The 19242-nt window shown below is 40.8% G+C and overlaps 2 protein-coding genes and 1 long non-coding RNA gene across 8 annotated transcripts in view; 1 reads left to right on the top strand and 2 right to left on the bottom strand.

The window, feature by feature from the left end:
* Nucleotides 1-981, bottom strand: part of RHOBTB3 (Rho related BTB domain containing 3) — a 50109-nt gene extending 49128 nt beyond the window's left edge. The window contains exon 1 of one of the 2 annotated variants that reach the window (XM_077347656.1): nucleotides 868-981. The gene's annotated coding sequence lies outside the window, so the exon portion shown is untranslated. Of the gene's footprint in view, nucleotides 1-480; nucleotides 591-867 lie in introns of those variants that run through there. The other variant, XM_077347661.1, reaches the window with a different exon arrangement.
* Nucleotides 579-14455, top strand: LOC143842451 (carnitine O-palmitoyltransferase 2, mitochondrial-like). 5 transcript variants are annotated; one of them, XM_077347650.1, is made up of 6 exons: nucleotides 4560-4642; nucleotides 4781-4861; nucleotides 6955-7037; nucleotides 7756-7902; nucleotides 8275-9573; nucleotides 13874-14455. In XM_077347650.1, exons 4-6 carry the CDS (start codon nucleotides 7830-7832, stop codon nucleotides 14206-14208), a joined length of 1707 nt encoding a protein of 568 aa, XP_077203765.1. In that variant the 5' UTR covers nucleotides 4560-4642; nucleotides 4781-4861; nucleotides 6955-7037; nucleotides 7756-7829; the 3' UTR covers nucleotides 14209-14455. The 5 variants fall into 5 exon arrangements, with proteins under 5 accessions (XP_077203762.1, XP_077203765.1, XP_077203767.1 ...); XM_077347652.1 differs by having other exon boundaries at nucleotides 6955-7061; nucleotides 7756-7898; XM_077347649.1 differs by having other exon boundaries at nucleotides 6955-7061.
* Nucleotides 12017-17846, bottom strand: LOC143842454 (uncharacterized). Its single transcript, XR_013233125.1, has 3 exons — nucleotides 17439-17846; nucleotides 13845-13961; nucleotides 12017-12076 (listed from the first exon to the last, which is right to left on the bottom strand). It is a non-coding gene; the product is annotated as an uncharacterized LOC143842454 (long non-coding RNA).
* Between the last annotated feature and the right edge of the window lie 1396 nt (nucleotides 17847-19242).

The raw sequence follows: 19242 nt of genomic DNA, 5'->3' as shown, positions 1-19242 counted from the left end.
CTAAATGGTCTGGGACCATCACCACTGTGCGACCGGCTCTCCCACTACATCCCCCAAAGACTGCTAATCTATGGACCAAAATTTGCTCAGGGTCCCTGGCCTCAGAGACGTGAGACTGGCCTCAACTAGGGCCAAGGCTTTTTTGGCCTTGCACCCAGCCTGGTGGAAAGAAACCGCATATCGAGTTCAGTGACACGTGGAAACGAATCCTGTGGGTTCTTAAATATATTCTAGATAAAAAATGCACATCAATATTAGCAGGAACTGGAGGAAGGGCGAAACAAGCCGTGCAAAGACGAGGTCCCATTTCGCCTCTCCGAAACGATAGAGACCCAGGGCTGGCCAAACTGCAGCTCTCCAGATATCCATGGACTACAATTCCCATGAGCTCGCAAGGGTTCGTGGGAATTGTAGTCTATGGACATCTGGCGATCCGCGGCCTGGCCACCCCAGCGGCTCAGAAACAAAGGCTCGGCCCACCGGGTGCCGGCTCCCTTTGCAGCGCGGGGGCTCGGGAGGATTCCGCCTCGCCCGCCGTCCACAGAATGGCAACGGCCTCTCGCGCCGCGTGTTGGCCCGGCTTCGGCCGCCTCCCCTCCCCCGCCGCCTTCCCCGGCCGTTTTGCCGCCATTCGAAGAAGCGCGTGCCGGCGGGCATCGGTTGGCGGCCGGCGCGCCTCGCCCAGTCTCTTCCCCCGCCCCGCTCCCAGCAGCGTGGCATGCATCGGGCGAGGCCCCAATGGCGCGTCGCCGCTCTGCTTCGCTTGGTCGGCCGCCGAGCGTATTGGCGGACCGTGGGGCAGCCGGAGGGCATCGTGTCGGAACAAGACACGGACCATCACTTCGTGCACCGCAGCACCATCCCTACCATGCACTTCCAGGACAGCCTGCCCAGGTTCCTTTTCGTTTCTCCAACTTGAGGGCGGGGAGCGGAGCCAGAGAGGAGGGAAGTGGAAAGGACCCCCCACCGCCACCCTTCCTGTCCCCGCCAAGGGCGCCCCCTCTTCTGCCAGCCGAAGGTTGGCCCTTCTGCTTTCTCTGTTCCAGCAGAAACGCCAGTAACAGCACTCTCTTTTAATAAATATACTTTTTGCAACTTGCAGAATTGAAATGTTGACCCCGGTGGCATCAATAGGGATGTAGGTAGGAAGGGCACCAGCATTCCTTGCCTGCTAAGGGCAGTTGTGAAACCTCTACTGCTGTCCCTTGAGAAAGTTTCACTTTTAAATAAAATATAAAAATTATTTCTATCACATGCTGAATTTAGTGCGCTGACGACACTTAAAACTTTAATGAACTATTTAGTGTCTCAGAGTATTGTAAAAGCCGTAGCTGTGTAATTCAAATAGATAACCAGACCTAATGGCTGGAGGCTCAGTAGTCACGCACTGTTATATATATGACACTCAAACAATGAGCCCAAACAGTTGCATTCAGATAGAAAGCCACTATCAATCTGAACACTTAGAGGTATGACATTGTAAGGTAATTAAAAGGAAAATAGAGAGGCATGGTGCATAATTATTCCAAAGGTCCTGACCTGGATAGCTGAGGCAAGCCTGATTCATCAGAGCTCAAAAGCTAAGCATGGTTGATCTTGGCTAGTATTTGGATGGGAGACCTCCAAAGAACACTAGCAGTCATATCTCCAAGGAATGCTAGTGTCAAGACATGGGGACAGGCAATGGCAAACCACCTTTGAAGGTGTCTTGTCTGGCTGCCAGACAATCCTAGGATCTCCTGGCTATACTACACACATGGTATACAATAAATCAGGGGTTTGCTGGCAGGGGCTCATGGGAATTGTAGTCCATGGACATCTGGAGGGCCGCAGTTTGTCTATCCCTGCAATAAATAGTCAAAATTCCAAATATATACACATCTGTTCAATAAACAATAATTCCAAAGTTTCTTACAAAGCATAAGTATTTAAAAGATCTGACCAAGATCTATCTCTTTCTTCACACTGTGATACCTGGTTCTTTATACTGTCATTTTTCTTAAGAAGTGTGCAGCCAGATTTACGTAGATCAGCAGCAGCAGCTCCAATGCCATGGAGAGACAAACACATTAAAGCAAACAATTTCTGTAGCAAACCCAATCCACAAACATCAACATTGTGCAGTTTGCCAGAGTATTTTGTGCCATAGCCTGGAGTGTCTTGTGCTTCTTGATCTGCCGGCCAACTACTGCAAACATTGAAGGAAAATTATGCCAGATCACCAGTGATCTAATATTTGTAAAAAGATTTCAGAAGTCCAGTCAAAGAATACAGCAGAACGAGGAGGCAGACTGCTAAGGTGATATAATAGGCTGTGCTACTTCAGACTGCAGGTAGAGGTCTTTAATTTAATAATTCTTTCATTTATACCTTGCCCTTCTCCACAATGGGTACCCAAAGCTTCATTTTTTCCTCCATTTTATCCTTACAACTGCCCTGTGAGGTAGGTTAGGCTAAAAGAGTGACTGATCATCCAGCACACTTCCATGGCACCAGTATAGATTTGAACCTCGGATCTTCTAGATACTAATCCAATGTTTTTAACCATTGGCTTTCATACTGGCTTTTTATTAGTCCTTTGTGTAAAAACTCCCTGCAAATGAATATTATATATAATATAATATTATAATGACTGGGGAAGGGAATGGCAAACCACCCTGTATTGAGTCTGCCAAGAAAACGTTAGAGGCCATCACCCCAAGGGTCAGACATGACTCGGTGGTTGCACAGGGGATACCTTTATCTTTACCTGATTGGAAGATCTGTGAATGGCACTTCCTCATTTTTAAGCGGAAATAGCTCCTGTGGGAAGATCCAATTCATATTAAGCTCAGAGAGAGGGATATTTTTTTCTAGCCCTAATCCCACATACATTTTTTTAACCTCAATCCAATGCCTTGCTACTTGTGAAGGTATGCAGATAACTCCCTCTGCGGGGCCAGTAACAGTTCCTGGTGGAAGGGGAGCTGGCAGCTAGAAAATGAGACAACTGAAGAAGATTAAACCACATTTCCACAAAGCTTCGGCAGCTATTCTTTTTTTAAAAATGGAAGAAATCACAGATCTCCAAGCCTTATGTCTGTTCTTAAGTGTAAATTATAATTTTATGAAAGAATGAGAAAGACTTTATTTTCTCCACAAATTTTAGGAACTTCTCATGGCCTCTATTTGCAAAATCCACAAATAATTTAACAGCCATAGGGAAGATGCTCCAGTCCTTTAACCCTTAAAAGGTAAAGGTATCCCCTGTGCAAGCACCGAGTCATGTCTGACCCTTGGGGTGACGCCCTCTAGCGTTTTCATGGCAGACTCAATATGGGGTGGTTTGCCTTCCCCAGTCATTATCGTTTACCTCCCAGCAAGCTGGGTACTCATTTTACTGACCTCGGAAGGATGGAAAGCTGAGTCAACCTTGAGCCGGCTGCTGGGATTGAACTCCCAGCCTCATGGGCAAAGCTTTCAGAGCTTTACCACTCTGCCTTACCACTCTGCGCCACAAGAGGCTCTTGTGTTAACCCTTAAGCGACGTTAAAAAGAAAAAAGACTTACTCTTACTGCATTTGGGTATAATTTCTTTGTTGTTGTTGTTAGGTGCGAAGTCGTGTCCGACCCATCACGACCCCATGGACAATGATCCTCCAGGCCTTCCTGTCCTCTACCATTCCCCAGAGTCCATTTAAATTTGCACCTACTGCTTCAAGTGACTCCATCCAGCCACCTCATTCTCTGTTGTCCCTTTCTTCTTTTGCCCTCAATCGCTCCCAGCATAAGGCTCTTCTCCATGGTGTCCTTCCTTCTCATGACATGGCCAAAGTATTTGAGTTTCATCTTCAGGATCTGGCCTTCTAAGGAGCAGTCAGAGCTGATCTCCTCTAGGACTGACCGGTTTATTCGCCTTGCAGTCCAAGAAACTCACAGGAGTTTTCTCCAGCACCAGAGTTCAAAAGCCTCAATTCTTTGTCGCTTGGCCTTCCTTATGGTCCAGCTTTCACAGCCATACATTGCAGCTGGGAAGACCTTAGCCTTAACTAGACGCACTTCTACTTTAAGCCAAATTCCCATATTGTTGTTGTTATGTCCGACCCATCGTAACCCCATGGACAATGTTCCTCCAGGCCCATATAGTTTGGGTGATTTTCCTCCCTCACAAATGTGTCTTTCTGTGGTGAGGAAATATTCTTCTGGTTATCAGTAAGGGACTTCATCTCGTCATGAACGTGTATCTCTCCAGAACACTTAAAATTGTTTCTTGGGTCAGAGTTTTCTTAATGAACTCCTGGACTGTTTTTTTCCACCTAATATGTTCCATGGGCTGGGGTGAAAACAACCCAATGGCAAAATTCATAGATTTCTGAAGTTATTTTCCCCCAGGGTGCTTTTTAGTTTATAGAAAGCAATGTGTAACTGTTAACTGGGTGTTCTTTAGAAACATTGTTTACTACTGCATTGCACAATGACCTAAAAAGAACAAATTCCGAAGACACTTCTCTTGGCATTCTGCCCCCCCCCCAAATTGGGGGAGGGGTGAAAATAACTCTGCAACTGTTGCTTGCAGACTAAGCGTCCTTCCATTTTGCCTTTAAAGGTCATTCAGTTGTACCAAGTAAGAATCATCTGTAGGCAATAAGGCAGAGAAAACAAGGTAACCTTTTGTTTGCAAGGTATCACTGTAGCATAAATTACTAATACCGGTATTTATGGGCAAATAGACTTGTAATTTTTTGTGTTAACTTTTGCTGGTTTGTTTGTAATGGTGATGATAAATTTGTTAATTTCTTAGATTGCCGATTCCAAAACTAGAGGATACTATCAACCGATATTTAGCTGCTCAGAAGCCACTATTGAATGATGAACAATACAGGTATGACACTTGCAAATTATATAAAAGACTAGTGGTAAATACCATTGTGGAAAATGTAAAGATTTGCCTAATTTTGTCTCTGCTCTTCACTGTTGGGCAAACCCAGGCACTGCGGCAGGGTCAAAAGTTCAGTCTCTGATCTCTGTGTAATCACCAGAAAGATAGGTTTTCTTGGAATTAGCTGATCTTGGAAGAATCTTCCTGTGTTGAAGGTCAAAAGCAAAACAGCATCTTGAAACTTTATAACAATGGAATGTGTACATAAATATAAACCTTGACAAACCTCTATGTCCACTGACATGTGTATTGTGAAGTCTGTTCTTCTGAGCTGTATAAAACAAATAAAAGGCTAGCCTGCTATCAAGCTCCTGAGCTAACAGGAAAGATTGAGCTCCAGAGCAGGCTAGCACAGAGAGAGAAGGAAGCCTCGTGTCTGTCATTACTTCAGGAAAAAAATGCAATGTGTTCTAGTTGGCCCACTCTTCCTTTCTATACTCCAACAGCCTGCAAAGGTAAGGGGGGAGTATTGAAAGGGAGAGTGGGCCGCAAAACAGCAGATAATGACAGCCACGTAGCTATCATCTTCTGCTGTTACATGGCCCATGCTCCCTTTCAATGCTCCCCCACTACCTTTGCAGGCTGGGAGGGAGCATTTAAAGCTTTGTCTGCAAAGGTTGGAGAGGGGGTTGCATGTTGAACCTCACATCTTTTATATGATATACCTAGATTATTTGTGCAAGGGACTGAGACAGAGTTATTGTTCCATTTCAGCGTCCTGCTCTCCAAAATCCTCCTTCCTTAAATGATTATATTAAATCACATACCTGGAACATTCTCATGGGAAACTTGCATGGTGCTGCCTTTCTCGCTTTTCCTTTAAATTCTTTCTCCAAAGTTGCCTTTTCCATTAACACTATGACTTAATTGCATATATACCCAACTGTAAAGTGTCTATGGTTGCAATCTAGTACACATATATTTGAGGGTGGGTTCCAATTAATTTAGTCAGATTTGGTTTTGAATAAGGACTTTTGGGATTCTGTTGTACTTATATGTAACTGAATTTGCAGATACCACTTATTCTTGCTTTTCTAGAGGATGGCTCTTCTAAAGCACAGAATAAAGTGATTAAAAAGACTTTCCCTGAATATTCTACACAAACATAGTAAGATCTGGTGTAAGATCACCTGTTGATCTGGTGACTTTAGCTTCTGGTGCTTGCTGTGATAGTTTCTTTAGCTTTAAAGATAATGGGAAACACTGTTGTCTGAATTGGGGAACGCTGAGTTGCACTAATGTCTGAGTTGCTTGCACCTCTTTTTGTGCAGAGAGCAAACAGGTGTTCTATTTTGTCTGAGAGTCAATGCCAAATTGGTTGCTATGGAACTGAGAGATAAGAGAGTACATTGTTAAAAAAGAGGCAAAAACTTGAGAATGGAACTTTTGGGGAGATAGATTCTTGGACTATTAAGGTGCTATTTCTGTTTTAGTATACTGATACATTCTTTCAATAAATATTTGGCTTGTCTCTCGAACTGAATCTTATCTCAAAATACAAATTCAGTTAAAAGTGGCTCCACGTTTTGCTAGCAAGGTTTAAATAGCCAAGGCCTGGCTTCTCAGATCTAAAAATTTCAACTCAAGCAAGAGGGAGGCGGAATCTTGTCTAACTGAAATAATTTCAGAACATAATCAAATGAAGTCTTTCTTGTTGCTTTTGCTTTTCCAATGCCAGTTGTGTTGTGAGAGACTGATGTCTCTCTTTAGTTTTCTACCCATGTCAGAGGACTCGTGGGAGGGATGGGTCTTTTCTCTTGTGCCTTGTGCATTTAGTCACCCGAGGCATAGAAGCAGCCACTGAACTGAGCTCTGACTAACAAAAACGTATACTTGGAATTTGTTGGTCTTTGTGCTTCTAGACTTGAATTTTATTCTACTACTACAAACTCACAGCTACTCAGCTGAACTATGTACAACCTGTATTAATTTCTGTGTATGTGTGGGGTGATATTGTTAAATATTATTTACCATACATATGAAAACTGAATATTACAGTTGGGATATGTACAAATTAACATATTTTGTACTTACAGACATACTGAAAAACTTGCCAGAGAATTTGAAAATGAAATGGGCATGATCTTACACCGTGATCTTCTTGAACACGATAGGAATAGTAAGCATACAAGTTATATATCAGGTTTGTTTTTTTATTTTCTTGCAAATTTTAAACGTGTTAGGGTTCTTTCTTTTTATATTATTGTTGATTTTTGTATCAGTCTAGGGCCACTTCTTTACATACCATGTTGCCTGTAGTTGCTGGGTTTGTTTATTTTAATGCCATATCACATATTGTTGTAGTTTAAGTCAGCCTTTGTCAACTTTTTTACTGTTGAGAAACCCCTGAAGCATTCTTCAGTCTTTGAGAAACCCCAGAAGTGGTGCAATCATGCAGAATATGGTTGGAAAACATGGCTGTGTACATGCCCACCTGAGGCCCCTCCCTTTCCCATCCCCTCCAGGCCCATCATTGGCAATGTGGAAGGGGTTGGATGGGCTGACATGATCATATATAGTTATATCACCCAATAAATGTGTGTGTGTAAGAGAGAAAGCCTGGTTTAAATGATTTTGTAAGAATTCTACCTCATTTTGGGACTGCAGCTGAGTGCTCTACCAGAAGGATATTTATGTAATGTCCTCCACAGACTCATAATGTAATTCTTACACACTCAACATAAGGAAGTCGCAATTAAGATGTTATTCAAATACAAAATAAAAAGCCCGCAAATCAACAAAATGGCGACGTGAATGGATCTATGTATCTCTACTAAGTAGATTTACCTTTTTTAAACTTCTGCTCATACTTATTATGTTATCTCATTTTGTCCTAGATTAGAAACAAATAGCAGTCTTCTCTATGAAATTGTATAGATAGCCGCTATCTACAACACCAACCTGCTGCTCCATGGATAGGGTCAGGCTCAGAAGTATTCCCAAGTTACTGAATCTCAGCTTCAGTGGCACCCCATCTAATGTAGGTTAGTCCCTCCCAAGACTAACTTTTCCAACCCACATTGTCTACTTATCTAGATTTAATTTGTTCATCCTTAGCCACTTCAAGACAGTGACCAAGAACTAAGACAGCAGCAACTGGAGGCTTAGATTCCATGTCTCCACCATTCTTTACATCCTGTCTCATGGAAAAGATAAAAAATCAGTTAAAATAATTATCTCAAACCTAAAAATAGTATCTGAATTGTATTTATATGACCCATCTACCTTCAAACTGGAAATAGAAATTTATCTGATCCTTGATAAGTATTATGTTTAAATAATGTTTATTTTATGTCTAGAATACAACATTCTATATGCAATGTATTTAATAACTGAATTACATTTTTATTTTTTAGGGCCCTGGTATGATATGTATCTTTCTGCCAGAGATCCAATTGTCTTTAACTACAACCCTTTTATTGCCTTAAATCCTGATCCAAAACCAGAATACAACTGTCAAGTAATAAGAGCAACAAACCTGGTTGTATCATCCTTAAAGTTTCTTAATTCCCTGAAGAATGACTTTTTGCGGCCTGATATATATTATGTGAACCCTAAATGGGGTCAGAATAAAATTTTCAGACATTTTCTCCGTATTCTTCCACCTTCTGTGTCTTGGTATGGAGCATATATGATGAATTCTTATCCTTTAGACATGTCACAGTATAGGTCACTCTTCAACAGTACCAGAATTCCTAATTTAAACAAAGATACACTGTTCACAAGTGAATTTGCAAGACATTTGTTGGTCATGAGAAATGGCCATTTTTATGTTTTTGAAGTACTGGATCCTTTTGGTAATATTCTACATCCATCGGAAATCCTGGCTCATTTAACACAGATAATACATGATGCTGATCGGTTGCCTGCACTTGAACTTTCTTACTTGACAACTGAAGACAGAAATACTTGGGCCACAGTAAGGCAATTACTGGTCCAAAAAGGTAATGAAGAAAACCTCAAGAAAATTGACAGTGCGGTGTTTTGTCTTTGTTTAGATGATGCTTCCCCACAAGACGAAATTGAACTCTCCCATTGTATGCTTCACGGATATGGTTTCAATCGCTGGTTTGACAAATCTTTTAGTCTGATTATCACAAGTGATGGCGCTGCGGGAGTAAATTTTGAACATTCTTGGGGAGATGGAGTTGCAGTTCTACGTTTTATTAACGAAGTCTATAGAGACAGTACAGAGCATCCTGCTGTTGTACCAAATTCCAGTCCAGCTTTGTTTGTTACATCATGTGACAAACTGGAATTTAAATTGGGACACACAATAACATCTGCTATAAGTGCTGCACGTGTGAAATTTGAGGAAAAAAGGGAAAAAATAGTTTTTAAAGCATTCAGGTACAATAATTTTGGAAAAAAGTTTGTAGTGAGTCAAAAAATGAGCCCAGATGCTGTGTTTCAGCTTGCATGTCAGATGTCTGCCTATCGCCAGTATGGAAAATTTGTTCCTTCCTATGAAGCATGCAGCACTGCTGCTTTTAAGCATGGTCGTACTGAAACAATTCGGCCAACATCTCTGCACACAAAAAAGTGTGCAAATGCATTTATTGATGAACGAGGAAAGCATAGCATTGAAGAAATGAGAAACATAATTGATGAATGTTCAAAGTACCATAGACGCTTGCAGCTGGAAGCTACACTAGGTTAGGTCTTTTCAACATTTTGTCATATATATATATATGTATGTATATATACACATAAAATATTTATTTTACTTACGTGTTATAAGAAAGTAGGATTTTTATCACAAAATGTATTACTTCAAATCAAGATGTGATTTTAAATATGTAAATACTTTTTAAAATATCACATTTCTACTGTTTAACATGTCTTACAGAATATATGAAAAGAAAATTAGTTTTCTTAAAATGTCTTTTCCTTAGTTTTCACATGGAAATATGAGTAATATCTACTCCTAGTTTTGTTGAAGAACTTACTAAGGAATATAGAGTTCATATAACAACTTTTATAATTACAGATCCACACATTTCTATAAAATATTTCCAAGAGATTTATCTCTTCAGTGTTGTAATACAAGTCTTTTATCTGTAGTAAGGGCATGGTGGTTCCATTTTCATTGATCTTCAGTTAGCCTCCAAGAGCTAGGCAGATTGTTTAAAAGTACATATATATCCTCAAACATCAATTAAGATTCTAATACAAAATTGACATGAGTAGTAACTTCCAGAAAACAACAAATGACTGGACATGTCCAAAGCATTTGTTTAAGGGATGCCCCTCTAGTTACAATTCCAACAATTAGACACTTTACTAAATCCTTTATAAAAATTAGCTGTGGTGTCCAATATATCCTAAACATACTTTTTTGCTGAGTAAGTTGTAAGTTAAGATCCACAGATTGAGTAGTATAGACTTTAAGGCCATATCCCATTGCATTAGCAAAATATTCTGCTCATTTCTACTTATTCTACTCATGTCTCAAACTATGCATATCATATTTCTTAATCAACATCAAGTATTTATAAAGTATTATAGGGTTTGTTTTCTACATCTATTAGTGTTTCCAGGAGCAAAAGGGACACTTCATACAGCAGGGCCACATTTAGATGCCAATAGATGTTGCAGATGTTGACAGGTTATACCTAAACCTCAACTTAGAAAACAATAAAACACATGATCACAGTCTGTCATTGGTCCAACATTAAAATTCCTCTAATAGTCCAAGACTTCCATTTAAAAAATGTTCCTATTTTTAGGTCTTGATTGGCCCACAATGTTAATTTAACATGTGAAATTGATCAAATTTATATTTTGACTTTATGTGCCATAGTTCTCTAGCTGTAAGTACATATGTACATCCTAATGCATTCCACTTAGAGAGGGGTACCAGACAAGACTCCAAAAGGGCCCACAGTAGGTAGTCTGTGAAAAGTGATCCCAAGTTAACCAATATTAGATTATAAAAACAGATCAGGGAAACCAAATCTTCCTAACACTAAATGTGAGATGCATTTTCTTTAAAGAAATGCAAGGCTGTAAGGAATACCACAAATATAAGAAAATAAAAATAAATAATATATATATATATGGAATGAAATATTAATTTTATGAATATATAGGGTATATGAAAAGGAATAGCACATAGAATCATAGAATCATAGAGTTGGAAGGGGCCATACAGGCCATCTAGTCCAACCCCCTGCTAAACGCAGGATTAACCCTAAGCATCCTAAAGCATCCAAGAAAAGTGTGTATCCAACCTTTGCTTGAAGACTTCCAGTGAGGGGGAGCTCACCACCTCCTTAGGCAGCCTATTCCACTGCTGAACTACTCTGACTGTGAAAAACTTTTTCCTGATATCTAGCCTATATCGTTGTACTTGAAGTTTAAACCCATTACTGCGTGTCCTCTCCTCTGCAGCCAGCAGAAACAGCATCCTGCCCTCCTCCAAGACAACCTTTCAAATACTTAAAGAGGGCTATCATGTCCCCTCTCAACCTCCTTTTCTCCAGGCTGAACATTCCCAAGTCCCTCAACCTATCTTCATAGGGCTTGGTCCCTTGGCCCCAGATCATCTTCGTCACTCTCCTCTGTAGCCTTTCAATTTTATCGATGTCCTTCTTGAAGTGAGGCCTCCAGAACTGCACACAGTACTCCAGGTGTGGTCTGACCAGTGCCGTATACAATGGGACTATGACATCTTGTGATTTTGATGTGATGCCTCTGTTGATACAGCCCAAAATGGCATTTGCCTTTTTTACCGCTGCATCACACTGCCTGCTCATGTTTAGTTTACAATCCACAAGTACCCCAAGGTTCACACACAGTGCTACCTAGAAGCGTATCCCCCATCCAGTAGGCATGCTTTTCATTTTTCTGACCCAGATGCAGAACTTTACACTTATCTTTATTAAATTGCATCTTGTTCTCATTTGCCCATTTTTCCATTGTGTTCAGATCTCGTTGAACTCTGTCTCTATCTTCCGGAGTATTTGCCAGTCCTCCCAATATGGTGTCATCTGCAAACTTGATGAGTAGTCCCTCCACCCCCTCATCTAGATCATTAATAAATATGTTAAAAAGTACCGGGCCGAGCACCGAACCCTGAGGTACCCCGCTACTCACCTCTCTCCAGTCTGATGAAACCTCTCTCCAGTCTGATTTATACATGAAATATAAATAATCCTAGATAAAAAAAATGTATTTTAGTATGTTTACTTTGACCCATAAAGACAAGTTTAAGGTTGCCCATATGTCCAAATCTCACAATAGATCCAAATATATTATTTGTTAATAGAGGAATGGTAGACTGAGGTTCTGAAATAAACAATAAAAGATCATATGTATAAAGAATAATTTTAAATTATACACCACTCTTGTTATATTTTTGTTTCTACTTTATACTTTTTTCTCTTTTTTGCTGTTGGATTTTGAGTTTTTTCCCTTTCTTCTTTACTGTTTTTGAAATAAACTAAATAATACTTTAATTACCAGAATATATATGCTTTCTCCAAACTGTTCATGGCATTAAACATTCTTACCCCGGCATTTGAAATGTTGGAATTGAAACCCTCTAAATGAAGGGCATTAAGGGTACAAAATACCTTGAAATGAGGAACATTACACTTTCTTTGTGAATTGAAGTCTGATTTTGGAAAAAAAATATTTTGGAATTGTGTTCAGTGCAAGAGGATGAAGAAGGCTGCATGTATGTTGCATAGAAGCCATTAAAAACTCTGGGAATTTATTTTCCCAAATGGACTGCTTCACATCCTCCAGTCAAATAAGTTTTACATTTGTCCTCTGCCTTCCTAGGTTCTGTGGACAACAAATGGCTCTAGATTTGTATACATGTCTGGCTTTTGGATGTGGTTGTTCCAAAGGCAACATATGTTTTATGAATTGTGTGTCCTAGATGAACTTGCTATAACAATTGTATCTTCAATACCTATTTGTTAGTCTGCATTCTGAATGTTTGCTTTTATTCTACAAGCAGACTTGGGGACTAGATACAGACTAATGTTTCTAAAGGCATTAGCATTTTCCCCCATATAATTTGAATTACCTCACACCCCAAACCTGTTCCTTTTCAGGTTGTATTTTGAGTGGCTGTGAGCAGGGGGAAACAGAAATCACACTCAGTGGGCAAAGTCTTTGTGTCTGTGGAAGCATTAATCTATATGCAAGCCTTGGCTAAACAGCATTGTCTTCAAAATTTAATGTTGATTCTCCCCCAACCCTTCATTGGCATAAAGGAAAGTTCTAAATGATGCAATAATTAAATAGAAACACCATTTTCCACCCCCAAATTCTAATGGTACAGAAAGCAGGTTTTAAAATAAATCTCTGCCTATAGTGAGCAGGTTTGGGGCTAGAAGAGGTGATTGCTGTCTTGGGTTTATGAGAACAGGAAGATACTTATAGAACTCCAAAATCTGTTTCACAATATTTCATTATAAAGACAATCTCCCAGTTTATTACCACTTCCCTTTAATTCCCAGTGGGTTCCAACTTTTATTTCCTATCAGTTGTTTAGTAAGGGTGGGTGGATTTAGATACCTAAGTAACATTGTCCTTTTGCAATAGGATTAAACTGCATTATTTAACACATGTGCATAATGAGACCAGGGCTCATTCCACACACATTGGATAATGTACTTTCAATGTGCTTTTGCAGCTGGATTTTCCTGTGCAGAACAGAAAAATCTACTTCTAAAGTGCATTGAAAGTGTGCTGTCATGTACAGAATGGGCCCAGGATAAATGAGGAATGCCCCTGAGTTAAATTAGGGTAATTAGAATCATGTTAAGGAACTCCATAACTCTCATTTTGAAATCTCTGGGTTCTCAAAGTGCTTAATCTTCACTGGTTCGGGCCAGAGGTGGCGGTGTTACTTTTTAAGAAGCTTATCATGAGAGTTTATTTTAATTAATAACCTGTTTTCCATACTCACTTCATTTCCCTTCTCATTTTTCCCTCTAGGCCAAGGATTTGATCGTCATTTATTTGCCTTGAAGTACCTTATCCAGGTCAAAGGTGGAAGTTTGCCTGATTTTTATAATGATCCAGCCTACAAAAATATAAACCATATTATTATTTCAACTAGTACATTAAGCACTCCAGCGGTTAATTATGGTGGGTTTGGACCAGTGGTACCTGATGGATTTGGAGTTGGATATAATGTCTTTGATACTTGGATAGGAACTAATATATCTAGTTATTTAGAGGAAGACTTAGATGAATTTCTAAGATGCCTTGAGTGTAGTTTGAATGATATATTTGATGTCTTAGAAGGAAGGGCGCTTACATCATATTAAAAATGTTATTGATGGCAGAAAAAATAATAGCACAAAATAAACCAAAATATAAATGATACAATTAAACATACATAGAAAATTAACTAGAATGATAAAAGTTATAAGAAAAAAACAACTCTACACAAAATGTTAATGGATGCCAGTTAAAAAATTACAAAAGCTGTAGTCTCTTGTTCTTGGTGTATTTTACTATTCTAAATTTTATATTAAGTATTAAATAAAATTAAGATTTTTATATTGAATATAATCTCTGGGGGTTTTGCCATACCTTGGAAATTTTCCTCATATGTGAAGAGCTACTCACTAACTTTAAGGTGAATTCCAAACTCTGCAGGGCTCTGATAAACATATGTCATTCTAACTCTTTGGACACTCTGGGAAAGTACTATATAAATACCAAAGGTACAATCTAGTCCCTCCATGCTTGATTCTTTCACTATCCCATATATGGAGATCTGGATATGCACCTTTTAGCATGCAGTGCAGGTCCTTGGTCATGCTCTAAGCACGAATAATAGTAATACATTGAGGACCCATGAGGAAGTATGGAGGCAAGAAACAACTGGTAAATTCCCCTTGCTGCAGTCACAAGATAGCTAAAATTCAGTCCTATGTAAATAGCTTCCTGCTTGTTTAGTTCTGAACTTTTTCTGTCTAGTTCTTTATGGCAATTATGCTGCAACTCTAGTCTGCTGAGGTTCAGAACCTGACCAAACAACTGTTCTTTTAGCCCAAACCTGAGTGGTATAGTATGGGAAGGGATACATTTTTATTTGGCCTTGCCTATGCTACAGGAAAAGTGCAGTAAAAGTGCTACACTCAATATGCCAGCAAATTTGGTAAACTCAACAATGGCCACAGGATTGGAAAAGGTCAGTTTACATTCCAATCCCAAAGAAGGGCAATGCCAAAGAATGTTCAAACTACTGCACCATTGCACTCATTTCTCATGCTAGCAAAGTTATGCTCAAAATTTTGCAAGCTAGGCTCCAGCAATATGTGGACCGAAAACTTCCAGAAGTACAGGCAGGATTTCGAAGAGGCAGAGGAACTAGAGATCAAATTGCCAACATACACTGGATCATGGAGAAAGCTAGGGAGTTCCAGAAGAACATCTACTTCTGCTTCATTGACAACACTAAAGCCTTTGATTGTGTGGAGCACAACAAATTTTTGGCAAGTTCTTAAAGAGATGGGAATACCAGGGCATCTTATTTGTCTCTTGAGAAACTTATATGCAGGTCAAGAAGCAACAGTGAGAACTGAACATGGAATCACTGATTGGTTCAAAATTGAGAAAGGAGCTCGGCAAGGCTGTATACTGTTGCCTTGCCTATTTAACTTGTATGTGGAGCACATCATGAAAAAGGCGGAATTAGAGGAGTCACAAATTGGGATCAAGACTGCAGGGAGAAATATCAACAACCTCAGATATGCAGATGATACCACTCTAATGGCAGAAAGTGAAGAGGAACTAAAGAGCCTGTTGATGCGGGTGAAGGAGGAGAGTGCAAAAGTTGGCTTGAAACTCAACATCAAGAAAACAAAGATCATGGCATCCGGCCCTCTGAATTCCTGGCAAATAGATGGGGAAGAAATGGAGATAGTGACAGATTTTATTTTCCTGGGCTCCAAGATCACTGCAGATGGGGACTGCAGCAAAGAAATTAAAAGACGCTTGCTCCTGGGGAGGAAAGCTATGGCAAATCTAGAGAGCATCCTAAAAAGCAGAGACATCACCTTGCCAACAAAAGTGTGTTTAGTCAAGGCTATGGTATTCCCAGTTGCAATGTATGGCGGCAAAAGTTGGACCATAAGGAAGGCCGAGCGTCAAAGAATTGAGGCTTTTGAACTCTGGTGCTGGAGAAGACTCTTGCGAACAAACCAGTCAGTCCTAGCGGAGATCAGCCCAGACTGCTCCTTAGAAGGTCAGATCCTGAAGATGAAACTCAAATACTTTGGCCACATCATGAGAAGGAAGGACTCCCTGGAGAAGAGCCTAATGCTGGGAGCGATCGAGGGCAAAAGAAGAAGGGGACGAGAGTAAATGAGGTGGCTGGATGGAGTCAGTGAAGCAGTAGGTGCAAACTTAAATGGACTCCTGGCAATGGTAGAGGACAGGAAGGCCTGGAGGATCATTGTCCATGGGGTCACGATGGGTCGGACACAACTTCACACCTAATAACAACAACAAATGCTACAGGAGGCAAACTCCTGATTCTGTTCTTAGAGATTCTGTCCCATTTGTCACTTAAGTCTCCTGGGGGATGAATGCAATTAATTATGACTGGAAGAAGTTTGTTTCCTTGATTCTAATTAATTGTTCCATGTGAACTCCATAATGAGTATCAGCTACACAGCATTCATAAAGGGCATTTAACCATCAATTTTGCTTTTAGACCGTTTATGCACTGGAGGTTTCATGCTGGGCTGCAGCCTGGAGTTTTAGTCATGGCAGGTTGCCCCACCTCTTCCTGCACCCACACGGGGGAGCATTTGGCTTGGTGCACCTCATCCGTCCCAGATTTGTGCTCCTGAATGGGAGCTGGGGCAGTGAAGTTCCCACGGTCTTTGTGGGAACAAGCTGGGCAGCTGCAAGGAATCACTGGGAAGAAAGGAGGATGATTGTGAAATATCTCATCCACACATTCAAATTTTCCGCTACCAGATTCTGTATACAGTGAGGGTCTTAAGCAAATCAGATTCCCAAACTTTCCTTTCTTTAAATTAAACTTAGTATTTCATGCTTCCTTTATCATGCTCAGTCTTTAGCATATACCTTGGAGGGTAGTATTTGTTCCCCTTTTTCCACATATATGTATGGTGGTAATGTATATACCCCCCAACACTGTGTAGCCTGGTTTTATTGTTTCATTAGGAGATATAGTACAAACTTGGGACACTCCAAAAAATACCCAGTTCCAAAATCTCCACTTCCAGTATTCTATAAATTTACAAAGGCTTATTGCAGTAATCTAGCTGTGGGGTTACAGAAGCAAGATAGCTGAGTCTAGATAACAATTGGCAAATCAGATATGGCTCAGATACTGTCCTAGAATCATAGAATACATTAATATGTGGTGCTAATTCCTCCTCTGAGTAAAAATAGTAGCATTTCTTTAGGCCGTCCCTGTTCATCTGGTTGTGTTTTGCCAAAGACTTATCTCATACACAGATATTTCACTTTAAAACAATAACATATTGGGTCCAATTTTTAAAGTGCAACTGACCTTTTCCCAGTAATATGGAGTAAGAGTGCCTTGATGATTTAATTTTTAAATTCCTTTTGTTTAGTATAATAAAGCTGTGTCCAGGCAATAGTTTTTCAAGCTGGGTAGTGGTCCTGAAGAACTTGGATTGTCTGTAATACACACATTTGTTCTGTGTAACCTGTACCTTCAAACCAGATAATTTACTTGGAAAAACAGAAATTAGCCCCTAGAAGTGTGACCAGTTTTTAAAAATATGTGTTTTAGACTACATGAGTATAGAATCATAGTTGGAAGGGGCCATATTGGCCATCTAGTCCAACCCCCTGCTCAACGCAGGATCAGCCCAAAGCATCCTAAAGCATCCAAGAAAAGTGTGTATCCAACCTTTGCTTGAAGACTGCCAGTGAGGGGGAGCTCACCACCTCCTTAGGCAGCCTATTCCACTGCTGAACTACTCTGACTGTGAAAAATTTTTTTCCTCATATCTAGCCTATATCGTTATACTTGTAGTTTAAACCCATTACTGCGTGTCCTCTCCTCTGCAGCCAGCAGAAACAGCATCCTGCCCTCCTCCAAGTGACAACCTTTCAAATACTTAAAAAGGGCTATCATGTCCCCTCTCAACCTCCTTTTCTCCAGGCTGAACATTCCCAAGTCCCTCAACCTATCTTCATAGGGCTTGGTCCCTTGGCCCCAGATCATCTTCGTCACTCTCCTCTGTACCCTTTCAATTTTATCGATGTCCTTCTTGAAGTGAGGCCTCCAGAACTGCACACAGTACTCCAGGTGTGGTCTGACCAGTGCCGTATACAATGGGACTATGACATCTTGTGATTTTGATGTGATGCCCCTGTTGATACAGCCCAAAATGGCATTTGTCTTTTTTACCGCTGCATCACACTGCCTGCTCATGTTTAGTTTACAATCCACAAGTACCCCAAGGTCTCGTTCACACATAGTGTTACCTAGAAGCATATCCCCCAGCCAGTCGGCATGCTTTTTATGTATAAACTAGGAAAAGAGCCCATTGTAAAAAAAATACAATGGGTGCTAGAAGGTGGGGGCAGAGGGAGGAACAGGGGAGGGGAGGGCAGCGCGTGGGAAGGAAGCACACCTTAAAGAGGAGGCGTCGTCGAGGGCGGGCGACGGCGGCGGGGCGTCCTTGGCTCCTTGGCGGGTCCTCGGCGGCCATCTTCGACTGCGGGCGGGTATTGCGGAGCTCCGTTGTCGCTAGGCAAGGGAGTCCCCTCCAGCCGCGTGCAGGGCGGCTGGTGGGGGTTTCCTGGCCAGCGGCCTGACGTGGCGAGAGGCGCTTCGCGGCTCACAGTTGCTCTGGCGGGGAATTGGAGGGAAGCGCCTGCCGACTGGTCCCTCCGATAGTCTGTCCGGAGGAAGGGGCCAATCGGCACCCTTCCTCATCCCGGACACAGTCCGCCTTCCAAGGGCTTACTGTTTTATTTAGTCCACGGCGCCTGTGGCGCCGCGGGCTTGTGTTAAGATTATGTATATTTTTATTACATATTGTTATAAGCCATCCCAAGATGACTGGTTCAATAGGGGTGGCCTATAAATATAAATATAGCAAAAGATGTAGCAGCACTAATATGCATATCTGATAATACTGAGAACTGCATGAGTCTAAATATAAATGTCTGAGGAAGCAATCCTAAAGTATGTATACATGGAAGCATACATGGAACACATAGGGTTATCTAGAAGCATACTCCCCATCCATTTTTCTGACCCAGATGCAGAACTTTACACTTATCTTTATTAAATTGCATCTTGTTCTCATTTGCCCATTTTTCCATTGTGTTCAGAT

The sequence above is a fragment of the Paroedura picta genome, chromosome 7, assembly GCF_049243985.1.
Source record: "Paroedura picta isolate Pp20150507F chromosome 7, Ppicta_v3.0, whole genome shotgun sequence".
NCBI lineage: Eukaryota > Metazoa > Chordata > Lepidosauria > Squamata > Gekkonidae > Paroedura > Paroedura picta.
Note: the sequence above shows the minus strand (reverse complement) of the source record. Positions and strands in the feature narration are given on the sequence as shown.

What these genes read in the sequence shown, in the direction of transcription:
- LOC143842451 (XM_077347647.1), top strand. Translation starts at nt 719, where the DNA reads ATGCATCGGGCGAGGCCCCAATGGCGCGTCGCCGCTCTGCTTCGCTTG. An exon ending in TTCCAGGACAGCCTGCCCAG is followed by an intron (nt 895 to 4,780) that starts GTTCCTTTTCGT and finishes TTAATTTCTTAG; the next exon opens with ATTGCCGATTCCAAAACTAG. An exon ending in TTGAATGATGAACAATACAG is followed by an intron (nt 4,862 to 6,954) that starts GTATGACACTTG and finishes TTGTACTTACAG; the next exon opens with ACATACTGAAAAACTTGCCA.